The sequence below is a fragment of the Pinus tabuliformis genome, chromosome 3_1, assembly GCF_031772625.1.
Source record: "Pinus tabuliformis cultivar Carrire ecotype Pingquan chromosome 3_1, CPIR1, whole genome shotgun sequence".
NCBI classification, from domain to species: domain Eukaryota; kingdom Viridiplantae; phylum Streptophyta; class Pinopsida; order Pinales; family Pinaceae; genus Pinus; species Pinus tabuliformis.
Genome location: NC_142301.1, coordinates 612,051,414 through 612,063,757, shown reverse-complemented (window position 1 = coordinate 612,063,757; position 12,344 = coordinate 612,051,414). Strand labels below are relative to the sequence as shown.

At 34.8% G+C, this 12,344-nt stretch overlaps 1 protein-coding gene and 1 pseudogene across 2 annotated transcripts; both read left to right on the top strand.

Annotated features, from left to right (window-relative positions):
* The first annotated feature begins 272 nt into the window (after window positions 1-272).
* Window positions 273-7,197, top strand: LOC149188486 (uncharacterized). 2 transcript variants are annotated; one of them, XM_089413020.1, is made up of 5 exons: window positions 273-381; window positions 2,925-3,004; window positions 3,962-4,048; window positions 4,142-4,234; window positions 6,909-7,197. In XM_089413020.1, the coding sequence occupies exons 2-5, from the start codon at window positions 2,966-2,968 to the stop codon at window positions 7,104-7,106; spliced, it is 417 nt and encodes a 138-aa protein (XP_089269146.1). In that variant the 5' UTR covers window positions 273-381; window positions 2,925-2,965; the 3' UTR covers window positions 7,107-7,197. The 2 variants fall into 2 exon arrangements, with proteins under 2 accessions (XP_089269146.1, XP_089269147.1); XM_089413021.1 differs by lacking the exon at window positions 3,962-4,048.
* Window positions 7,198-7,606: 409 nt separating this feature from the next.
* On the top strand, window positions 7,607-10,406 carry LOC149188485 (serine/threonine-protein kinase-like protein CCR1 pseudogene; annotated as a pseudogene).
* Window positions 10,407-12,344: the final 1,938 nt, after the last annotated feature.

Here is a 12,344-nt window from a genome sequence, read left to right as displayed (position 1 = left end):
TCCATTAGTGACTGAATCAGGGGGAGTTGACAATTTTGGCAATGAATTGCCACGGTTAGTTTATGTATTTCTATCCTCTATTGCAAAACAGAGTATTTCTATGTTAGTCAATCAAACTCACATGGAAAATCCAATCTGTGATATGTTTTATTTCTCTAAAATAAAACAAAATTAACCATAAGTTGCATTACAGATTTGTTTTCAACTTGCATCTCAATCAGTGATATTAGGCTATATATCTCAATAAATTACTGTTTTCATTGTCACGTTCCAGGTACTCCTTTGAGATCAAGTCCTAAATTGTGGATTTTATTGCTTTAAGTTCGGGCTTGAATGTGCTTTGGAGCTGTTCAACACACTCGCTCAATAGTTGTTGCTGAGGTAAGATTTTTCTAGCCTTCATGATGAGAACTATTGTTGAATCTATTTAGAAATGTCTGTCTTCTTTTACATTTTCGATCACTCTGTTCCTCTCATTTGCATTCATATCTGTAAGTGGAATCTTAATATTTTTCAACTTGTGCGAAAAGGGAGGATTGAATTCAAAATTATCACTTGTAGATATGGTTGCAGTGCTAGGTTCCTTTAGAAGAATCTTGTTCTTGCCACATGAAACTAAATACAGAAATTGAATAAGATCTTCATCTTCCAAATTTATTGAAATTTAATTTCTACATAGCTCAGCTTTGTAGCTTCATTGAACAGCAATAGCAGAGTTGCCTGGTAAGTTGTTACTGCCAATTCTATTACCGTGGTGTCAAATTTAGAGATGATGTCATAGATTCCATTGCTTTCCTAGAGTGTTGAGGTTTGATATAAATCAGTGATCATTTTACAAACCATGGATGTAGTACTATTTCTGCAAGACGAGATATCAATTATATTTCATTTGATAAAGAAACAGTAAGTGACTTACAAACCGCAAATAAATAAGTACTTCTTGCAATTTATGGAAATTGTCAGTGAAACATAAACGAGAATTACAGTATGCTTGGTTTTCTATCATTCAGTGCATCACTTTTTTGCAAAACAAAGGGTTGGCCTTCAATATGTTTAGCAAAACAACTCATGATCACCCAGTATTGGACCATGAATATTTGGTGCAAACTACTCAAGACACAGTGGAGAGTAGATAAGAAAGCCTGCCCTAGTGAGGTCATGCTCCCCATCAGCTACAGAGGTTCAAGTTCCCCATGCATGTGAATTAGCAACGACTGAATCCGATTGCAACCCATAACACCATTAGTGGGCTATTGACACCCACAACCAGTGGAACAAATTTCTAATAATCCATATTGATGAGATATGCATAACAACTAGCATTGTGTTGGGTAACTCCAATACCAGCATCATTGGCATAGCTGGATACCAACATCATTGGTAGGGATGGAGAGAGGAAATTTTGTAACCCCAGAAACGATTGTAAAATATTACAAAATATATATGTTTAACTGTAGGCAAAGACACAACTGTGTCATTTCAGCATCAAGATCCAAACATTAATTCAAGTCACAATGGGCAGATATTACAGCATTAAGGTTTTCACAAGGGTAGATTTCCAAGGAATCCTAATGCAGATAATAAACTCATATAAGTTTCATGTAATTTTAAATACCGCAACAATGATTTGACCAAAATAACCTTGCTATCAAAACAAACCAATATACCACTTCAAAATAATCTTAAGTCTGTTATTAAGCACAAATAAAAACTTACAAATTCCTTTGGGAAATCTATTGGAGAGTGCTTGTTCCTCCCAACCAACATGCAGGCATCACCAACTCTCGAGCATAGACTTCTTCCTTCTAGGAACAACACCTTCTTAGTCCCTTAGTAATATTTTATAAATTTTTACTAGTAGATTTTTCTTAGCAGCTGTTTTTAGGGTTTGCCTTTTACCAGGCTTTTTCTTTTACTAGGATGGGTGATGCTAGGGCATTATTAGAAATTATATTTTTATTAAATTAGAAATGATATTTTTATCAAATTATAGATTAGATTTCTTTCTAATTTCTAATTGGTAAAGATCTATTGCTTTTCTTTTAACTAGGATGGGTGATGCCAGGACATCATCTTTATCTAATTTATAATTAGATTGTTATCAAATTAGAAATTAGTTTTTTATCAAATTTCTAATTAAAAATTAGATTTGTCTCAAATTTCTAATTAAAAATTAATTTTTTTCTAATTTTTAATTGGTAAAAGTCTGTTGCTGTTTGTATTATGTAATTATATAAAAATATGCTGATGTTAAAAAGAGAAATGTTTTTTTTTAGAAAAAAACATGAAGTGGGAAAAACAATGGCATGAAGTCTTTTATTACTGTTTTTGAGTGAGGTCTTTTATAAACAACAACAGATTTTTACCAATTAGAAATTGGATTTTTAACAAATTTCCAAATGTTTTTTAATCTAATTACAGAACATAAACAACAACAGATTTTTACATAATTACATAATACAAACAACAGCAGATTTTTACCAATTAGAAATTTCTAATTGGTAAAAACTGTTGCTGTTTGTATTATGTAATTATGTAAAAATCTGCTGTTGTTTATGTTCTGTAATTAGATAAAAAACATTTGGAAATTTGGTAAATCTAATTTCTAATTGCTAAAAATCTGCTGTTTGTATTATGTAAGTATGTAAAAATCAGCTGCTTTTTATATTTTGTAATTATGTAAAAAGGGTAATGTTTTTTTAGGAAAAAACATGAAGGGGGGAACAATGGCATGAGGTCTTTTATATACATGACAGCATAAGAGCTGAACCATTTTATCATTTAGCACTGGAGAATCTGATTCCAAGAAAGGAAGAAATTGTCAAAATAGAAATTGTCACTTGGATTTTTAACTAAGTTGTTTGCAAATTCCGCCCTAGAGAGCCATTTTGAGATTATTCACCTTCAATCCTTTGTTTTTTAAGGGAGAACATCCTTTTCTATCGATCTCTTCTACTTTGAGGATATGGCAAGTGGAGAAGGAGGTGCAAGTGGATCGGAAAAGGTAAGCTTACTTTGTTTTTATAGAATAATTGCATAATATAATATGTTTTATTTTTTGTTTAAGGTTTGAAGTTAGAATTATAATTTTATAATTATACTTTGTGGTAAATCATTGAAATTTGGACAGGGAAAGAATCCGATAACGGAGTCCTTGCTTGAAGATGTTTTTGGGATAGAAGGACTCAAAAAACTTCAAGCTTTGGATGCTGAATCCCTAATCCATTTTCTTAAGACAAAATCCCCTGAAGCTAATCAACTAGGTCCAAGTAATCAACAAGCTTTACGAGAATCCATTAGTTCCCCATCCTCTCTTGGATCAAGAAAAAAATCGAAAAAAGTGTTATTGACATCAAACACCAATAATGAAGAACATTGTGTTGAAACATCTTGTGTGATGGCAACTCCTGGGACTGCAAATTCTTGTTCATCCTCAGCTTATGCATCATCTATTGGTAGTTTAGGTACCAAGATAGAGTATGACCCTGTCTCAGGGGAGATAAGAAGGACAGATGCAGGAAAACAATTCTTAAATAGGCTAAAGGACTCCTGCCTTCAACGATTTAGAGATCATCTTCACCTCACATTCTCCAAGATTCCACTTCACCTAAAAAAGATGGTGGTACAAGACATAGAGAATGAATTTGGTACCGGTTGGTCGGTTAAGAAGATAAAATTGCAAATGTCGCTCAATTGTAAGAGGTTTCGTTGCAACCAAACAAGAAAAATTAAAAAAATGCCTCAAGATCAAAGACTGAAACAAAGACCTATTGACATACCTTTTAAAGTATGGAAAGAACTTGTAAAATCATATGAGAAGTTAGATGCACAAAGAAAAGCCGGCAATGAGAGCATTCAGGTATTGAATTTTTCATTAAACATTATTTAGAATGTATTAATACTTATAAGTATCTTAGACATGTATTTGTGTGAAAATAAATTGAATTGGTTTATGTTTAAGGACAAGGCATCCAAGGCGAGGTTAACCAAGACAAAAGTCACTCATCGTAGTGGCCAGAAAGGTTTAAAAGCACTGATAACAACCTTTGTAAGTATATTAAACATGTGATATTTTTTTAATAAATTTTGTACTAGAAGAAAGTCATTGTTATCTAATTTCTCCCTATTTACTGATTGATAGGAACTAAAATATGGAAGACCTCCAAATCATTTGGAAAAGGAGGTGCTGCAGCAAAAGAGATGGGTTGAATTTGTTGTTTGGATGGACTCTATGGTATGTAATCTTAGTTGGATTTCCAATATACTTTTGAACCATATTTTCATTTTATTTTTTAGTGCTATTAGATATTTAGGCCGATAGGCCTTTCCTATGCATCAACAATTGTCAACACTTTCATTAAATTGTTAATTTGTTGTTGTTGTTTTGTTGCATGCTAAAGCCAATAGTTCATTAATATATTGTTGACTTTTCATGAATATAATAAAATTGCTAGGAAGAAGAATCGGTTTGGAATACTTGGTATTCTGGTAAATGAGTTCTTAAAGTAATTTTAATGTTTTTTTTTATCATCTTGTCCTTTAGTTTCCCGTTTCTTGTTTGTGATAATGTAGGTTGCGATTTCTCTTACAGTCATAGACGTGAGCTATGTTCTTTTTCTCCAGCATGAAGAAAGCTATATATGTATTAATCACATAGACCATGTACATCATGGCATTATATATACCAGAATTATCAGAATAAACCCAGATAATCCTGAATGTAAGTTCAGCCAGTTCCTTATGAAAGAACAAATACAGTCATGTACATAACGCTGTAAATAAACCACATAAGAGCTGCATGAGAGTGAGTAGCAGGTGAGTAAAAGATAATTCCAAACAACTAAACTCCATTGCTAAACTAATGTTGAAATCATAATAACCCATATGCATAAAGTACTTGTAATATTTAAGACTCCATCTGATGTCGACATCCTGTAGCATACCAAAAAAAACCAAAATTGTTGTTAAAAAGAGGGGATTATAGACGATATGAATTGACTATGTAGGAAACGTACACTCCACTGTGCCAATATTCTTGTTTTCCATGATTATATCCAGCTGCACTTCTCCCATGATATTTAGCAGATTTCTTTTTAGAGCTTGTCTGCAATCTGGTTGTGTTCTCTGCCAGTATGATTGTTTGGGTATTCTCTGGTTAAGTCCAGAAGCATTGAATTTTTTTTAACCAACTAATTTTGTTTAACCAACCAAGAAATGCATGTTGATTAATCTGAGCCTTGCTTTTTATATGATCCAGAATAATCTTGTATCCCATAAATATGGATCTTTGAGATATTGAGAAATTATATAAACCACATCATCCAGAAAAACCATAGCCTCTGCTTTGTTATTAGAACCCAGTCCAGCATTCCAATGTGCTTTGAAGTGTATGTCCTTGGACTTTGCTATCAAGAATTCACAGCCGCATATATTGTTTTGTGACGTGAGCTCTGTTCTATTCCGCCTGATGTTTCTACAGCTCAATCTCTACCCCCAAGTTACAACTCTACAACTCTAGGTACGCATAGATTTGTTTTAATCTTGATTTTATTAACCCATTTAAAAAATTTGTAATTGCAAAGATTCGCATAATAGATGAGAGTTCCCTCAAAATATTCAATTTATACATAACATTATAAATATATCGCAAAATAGATGCAAATTGATTACTGCCATGCAGTAATATCTCCGGAGGAGTATTTTATTATTTATGAAATTTAATTTTTAACAAGTTTCTTGGTTGCTTGTAATTGTGTGGTAATACTTTTTAAAGTACTTATGTGAATTACTAAATCTTTTTATAATTTTTTTTTTTCCTGCATTTTAGTATATTCAATTTACACATAATATTAGAAATGTATCGCAAAAATAATATATATTATTGCCTTATGATATATTCAATTTACACATAATACTAGAAATATATATCAAAAATAATATATATTACTGCCTTATAGTATATTCAATTAACACATAATATTAGTAATATATCTCCAAAGAGATACAAATTGATTACTGCCCTGTACTCTTCCTCTCAAATTTTATGTAGTCAATTCTAGAACTATTTTCTAAGCCTAACTGATTTGAGTGTCTTCCTCGGTTGATGTATCTGGGATCATGATATATATTCATATCGGGGCACCAATATGTCAATCCTACCAATGCTGTATCATACATTTCATGAGCCTCTGCTGATACCGTCTGCATGAAATTATAGTTAGAGTTGTTCGGTTATATTTAGTACTGAGTCATATAGTATAAACAGAGTGCTGAGAATTAAAAATCCCAATTACAAGGTCATGTCATGTGACTCATCCTATAAAACTGAAAAATGATTAGAAATTAATTCACTTAGAATAGGCAGCACCCAGTAAAAGTTAATTCCAATCTCAAATGCATGCAGGCTTTCGCAGATACACAGAGACACAACTCACTACAATTACCAGCAGTGTAGACTCTAGAGTACCAAAGCAATGTGAGATCAAAATATTAATATCAATCTGAAACTCATTCATGAAACCAAATCCAACCGTATTCTCCCAATGTTGTGATTGTCAAATGATAGCGTCATCATCTCTACACATCAGATTTCTTGATTTTGGGTAATTAACTTAACCTCTTGATTTTGGATAATTAACTTACTCTAAAATGAAATAAGACATTCAATGTGTTCCTGAAAAGTAATTGCACAATGATCTAGTTCAAGAAAACAAGGTTTTCCACAAACCAATTAACTCTTCTAGAAAAATTCAACAATTCCAATTTAATAATTCTATCGGCCTCTCTTTGTACCTTTTGGGACAATTGCTAGTATATCTTACCTCATTTTATGGTTAACATTGTATAACAAAAACATGCGTTGTGTTATGTAATTAATACTAACATGTAATATTGATTTTTTTTGTCAGAATGCTATAGGTAATGATTGCCAAGACGATGATCCAAATTATGTTCAACATATATCAGGAGATGATGAGGATGAGGATGAGGATGATGGTGGTGAAGGAGGAGATGATGATGATAGTTGCGGTGTTGGTGATGATGTGGATCAGAGTAATGAGGATGGTCAAGATGATCATGAGGATGATCTTGGTGGTGGTAGCTAGGCATGCACATGCATTGTTTTTTATGAAGAAATTATTGTGTAGAATGACATTGTTATGTTTAGATGGGTGTTGTGAATTTACCCTATATCAATGAGACATTTTGATTTATTAATCATATTTGAATTTTAGTTGTTTTGATTAAAAATAATACTGATTTTATTAGTATTATGTTGCTATTTTTAGGCCGATAGGCCTTTCTTATGCATCAACAATTGTCAACACTTTTACCCTCCTCCGTTCGATCAAGTGAGACACTTTCAACCGTTGATTTGAAGTGTCACTGCTTTTTCCAAATATCAGTTGAGTTGCTTTTCACCTCTGTGGCATGGCAAGATATTTTTACAGCTTTTTCCTATTGAAACACTGCCAAAACACATTATCAATATAAAACACTTTTACCCTGCTCCGTTGGATCAGGGGAGACACTTTCCACCGTTGATTTTGAAGTGTGACTACTTTTTCCAAATATCGATTGAGTTGCCCTCTTAGCATCTCTTAGCATGGCAACATATTTTTACTGCTGTTTCCCATTCTTTTTGAGCGATCGCTCGGCCTATCAGGGCAATTTCAGTCATGTGGGTGGTCATGTAGCAGTATCTATGGACCAGTATTGATCTGTTTTCTGCTCATTTGCATTGACAACGTGTGTGGAAATGGAGCCATGTCTCCCATAGCAGCATCCTTCGGAGACGAGAACGTGTTATGTACCATTGATGCAAGTGGGAAGCAGCATATAACATGTTGGGGGAGAAACAACACTTCACCAGCTACCGATGCTACTTCAAGCCCATCTCTGGCTGCACTCTCCGGTGGAGGTGGATTCCTTTGTGGACTGCAGGCTAACACTTTCAGACCATTTTACTGGATGAACAACGAAACAGGTACTAATCTTGTGCCCCCAAGTAACCAAAACAAGCGTTATTCGAATATTGAATCTGGGCAAAACCATGCTTGTGGAATCCGTAGTCATTTGGATCAATATCCCGGTATGATGGACTGTTGGTCTATGAAAAATACAACAAAACAACGATCCTTATACCGATCACTCTGGCCGCATCCCAATATCGCCCTGCAATCCATTGTTGCAGGCGATGATCTCACCTGTGGATTAGACCAGGACGGAATGGCGTTCTGTTGGGGATCGCCATCTCCACAGTTCAATATCACTGCCCCTCCCCCCTACAAATTTCAAAACCTTGTATCTGGAGGAAATCATGTCTGCGGAATTGTGAAAAGAACTTCAGAAGTCAAATGCTGGGGGGATAATTCCATGAACCAGGGAAGCCCACCAGAGAAAACTCGGTTTATAGCCCTCGCAGGAGGCTCAAAACATTCTTGTGGTATCCGCCAAGATAATCATTGCGTGGAATGCTGGGGAAGTTTCAATCAGTCTTCAATTCCAAAAGATGTCGGGTTTCTGGGCATAGCTTCCACAAATATCGTGACTTGTGGCATTAGGGAAGATAACTTGATCGTGGATTGTTGGGGAAATGGATCGGGTTATAATCCTCCTTTGCAGCTTTTCAGCCCAGGATTGTGCAGCAGGGAGCCTTGTCATAGTGGGGAGTTTTTCTTCAATGCTAGCGGTATGGGATTGCCTGATTTGATGAGTTTGTGCCTTCAGAAAGAAGAGCAGATCTGTTCCCCTTGTGTGGAGAATTGCCCAAATGGATTTTTTCTCTCAGATCTTTGTTCTGAGAACGCTGATCGTGTCTGCACGGCATGCTCTCTATGTCGAAATAGTTCTTGTCAAGAAGCTTGTGGAGATGGGTTTCATGGACCTGTCTCTACAGTCTCTCCATCTAGTTTAACTGAGCAACAGCAAATAAGTATTGCAAAGCAAAAGGAGCGGCATATGGATCTTGTTACTATTCTAGGGGTGTCAATTTCCTGTGGGTTTGTTTTAGCTTTCATTGGAGGCTTTGTTCTCTGTTTGATAATAAGGAGAAAAAGGGGGCAAAGTGAATGTGCCTTTTGCATAGGGCAACCAGATACTGAAAATCAGCCAAATCTTAATGTCCAAACACCCTCGTCTAGAATTACCACTTCTTGGCCTACTGCAAATGACTTAATACGGATGCAAGCCTTCCGTCTTGCAGAGCTTCGAGATGCTACAAATGGGTTCAAAGAGTTCAACGAATTGGGTCGAGGAAGCTATGGATTTGTCTATAAAGCTGTTCTTCCAGATGGAAGACAGGCTACTGTTAAAAGAGCTAATGCAGCTCAAAGAATCCATAGCAACAGTAGAGATTTTGAAACAGAGCTTGAAATTATATGCAAACTCCGCCACGGCAACTTGGTTAATTTGTTGGGCTATTGTGAGGAGATGGGGGAAAGGCTTCTTGTGTATGAATTCATGCCTCATGGAACTCTTCACGATCATTTGCATGGAGATCTCTCTCCTCTCAGTTGGACATTGAGGTTGAGAATCTCCATGCAAGCAGCACAAGGCATTGAGTACATTCACAAAGATGCATCGCCTCCGATCATCCATAAAGATATTAAGGCCTCCAATATTCTTTTGGATGGAGAATGGGGAGCCAGGGTTGCAGATTTTGGGTTAACTATATCTGGAGAAAGAGGTCTTCCTTCCCCTATCCAGAAAGGGGATGCTATCTATGTTGATCCAGATTACTACAAGTCTCAGAATTTTACAGAGAAGAGTGACGTATACAAGTTTGGTGTGGTTTTGTTAAAGATTCTGAGTGGGAGAAAAGCACATGATACAGATTTTGATCCACCCAATATTGTCGAATGGGCAGCACCCGTGATCAGCCAGGGAAAGGCAGCAGTCATCCTAGACCATAGTGTGGATTTACCACGAAATGTGTAACCTTTGCTCAGAATGGCTGATATTGCATAGCTTTCTGTGAGGCAAGACCCAAACGAAAGACCAACCATGTCAGATGTGGCTACATGGTTGGAGCAACTCGTCAGAACTAGCTCTTAGTATTGCTTTTCTATCTACGATTGCGAGCATTCTTGACAAATTGAAGATTATTGCTTGAAAATTATTTTTCCTCGAGGGCAAAGCCAGCTGGGGTGTTTTTGTCTAAAATTCAAGTTCAAATAGCATCTCATCTACCTGGTATTGACATTTTCCTTTTTACTCTTTAGGACATTGTACCAGAGAATGCGTCCTTGTTTTTTTGCCTGTTCTGTACAATTTGAGTGTTTGTATTCATTCTTCTTCACAATCAAAAGGTATTGCACTGTTCTTGTAATAGTTCTAAAGACCAAGAACAGTAAGCTGTTTATTGTAACATTGAGTTTGAGTAAACATCGGATTTTTTTGTTATGTATGCCAAAAATGATGCAAGTTTTAAGCATAGCATGTTGTTGGGTATACAAATCTCAGTCTTAATTTATTATAATCATTGCATGGGTAATCATAGAGAAACACAATCGAAAAACATTATGCCTAGCTTGTCAGTATGTATCATCTATTGTATTTATACTCATTAAGCTATAGTACAGATTGCATGTTCACATTCACTTGTATGAACGTATTTATAATTATTATTAATAACACGTTAGTAATGCTATAAAACATTGTTTAAGCTATAACGGAGATTCCCTGTTCACATTCATTTGCTTGAAATTGTCTCCAAATTGACCATGTTTAAAGCCACTTTAACCATAATGAGGTTCCTCCCAAAAGGCATTACAGGCCACTTGCCCATTTAATATATAAGCGCTGACTGCATTTCCTATTTGAGGCTTTATACATGGTAAACCATGCTCTCATGGACACAGACCAAGTATTTTATTCAAAATATTATTTTTCTGATTTCCAACCTTCATCTTGAGATTTATACTTCAAAGTCACTAAAGGCTAGACAACAATTTAAAAAATGTTACTCATGATCTTTTATCATATTACATTTCCCTTTGGAATTACAATTTCATGATTGCAACTATTGCAAGGAAGCAATTCCCTTGGATAACTTTGTCAGAAAGCCTCATTAAAAATACTTATATCCTAAAGTCTCTATTTATAATACGCTTTGTTTCTGATGAATTCCAGTTTGGATACTTTTATGGGATGAGTGTTCCATATTTAGTCTTCTTATCGTATTTGAACTAAACTGATAGAACATTTTTCAAATTTTGGATTTGAATGTCTTATTTTAGGCAAAATCTCGAATTTCAGGTTGTTTGAGAGGAAGCGAAGCCCAACTAATCTGCACATTTAAATTATAGTATCACGCATCATTTTGTAAGGCGTCTATGGGGAAGAAGTGCTTCTTTTATTCTTGCTACATGTAATGTTAGCAACGATTTGGTATTTTCTTATTTTTGTTTTTGCCTTCTGGCCTCCTAATTTGGCATTGATCATGGTTTTTTAACGTCTCTATAGACATGGTCTTCGGAATGGCTGTGGTCATTTAATTTCCAACTTCTAAGTTCTCTCTTTGACATTTAAGGTTTGTAATGTCATATTTAGCATGGTTTCGAATATTATATTTTGACTTTCTAATCGCAATATACGATTATGGTTTTCAATGTAGTATCATTCTATATATGTATATTATTCTTTATATTTCACTATGAATCTATAAAGGGGGTCATATATGTAAAGAAAAATATACTCTATATAAGAAGTCAAATGCGGATGTAACCATGGATGCAAAATTGAAAGTAAAATTGGATGTTAAACTAGGAATTAATACAAAATGCAAACAATTGACATACAAAGTGTTTTAAATTAGAAGTGAAAATTTGTGCAATAGTTGACACAAAGAAGGGAACAAAACACGGCATACAAAAGGATATCAAATTGGGCAAAAACAAGGACACATAAATGGGCACCAAATTAGATGCAAAAAAAGACAACAACTAGATGTAAAATAAGATGCAAAGTTGAGCGTTAAAAAGAAGCAAAAAACGTTACAAATTAATATGCCAAATGATGATGCAAATAATGGTGTAAATTTGGGATGCAAACTTGGGCGCAAAAAAGGAAAAAAAAAGATGTAAGAAAAGACATAAAACAAGATGCAAAATGGGGCTGAAAAAAGGTGAAACCAAGGATGCCATATTCGATGTAAAAAATGATTCCTAATCAAATGCAAATTTAGGCTCAAACTCAGACACAAAATTATATGCAAATGTGGACACAAAATGAGGCAAAAAAAGATGCAAATTTGGATGGTGAAAACGATGTAAAACTAGACACCAAAAAAATGCAAAATTGGATGAAAAAGTGGGTGTAAATAATGGTGCAACATTGGACAC

Coding starts and splice junctions, on each gene's coding strand:
- LOC149188486 (XM_089413020.1), top strand. CDS start 2,966: ATGGCAAGTGGAGAAGGAGGTGCAAGTGGATCGGAAAAG. Junction 4,049..4,141: donor AAGCACTGATAACAACCTTT/GTAAGTATATTA, acceptor ACTGATTGATAG/GAACTAAAATATGGAAGACC. Junction 4,235..6,908: donor TTGTTTGGATGGACTCTATG/GTATGTAATCTT, acceptor TTTTTTTGTCAG/AATGCTATAGGTAATGATTG.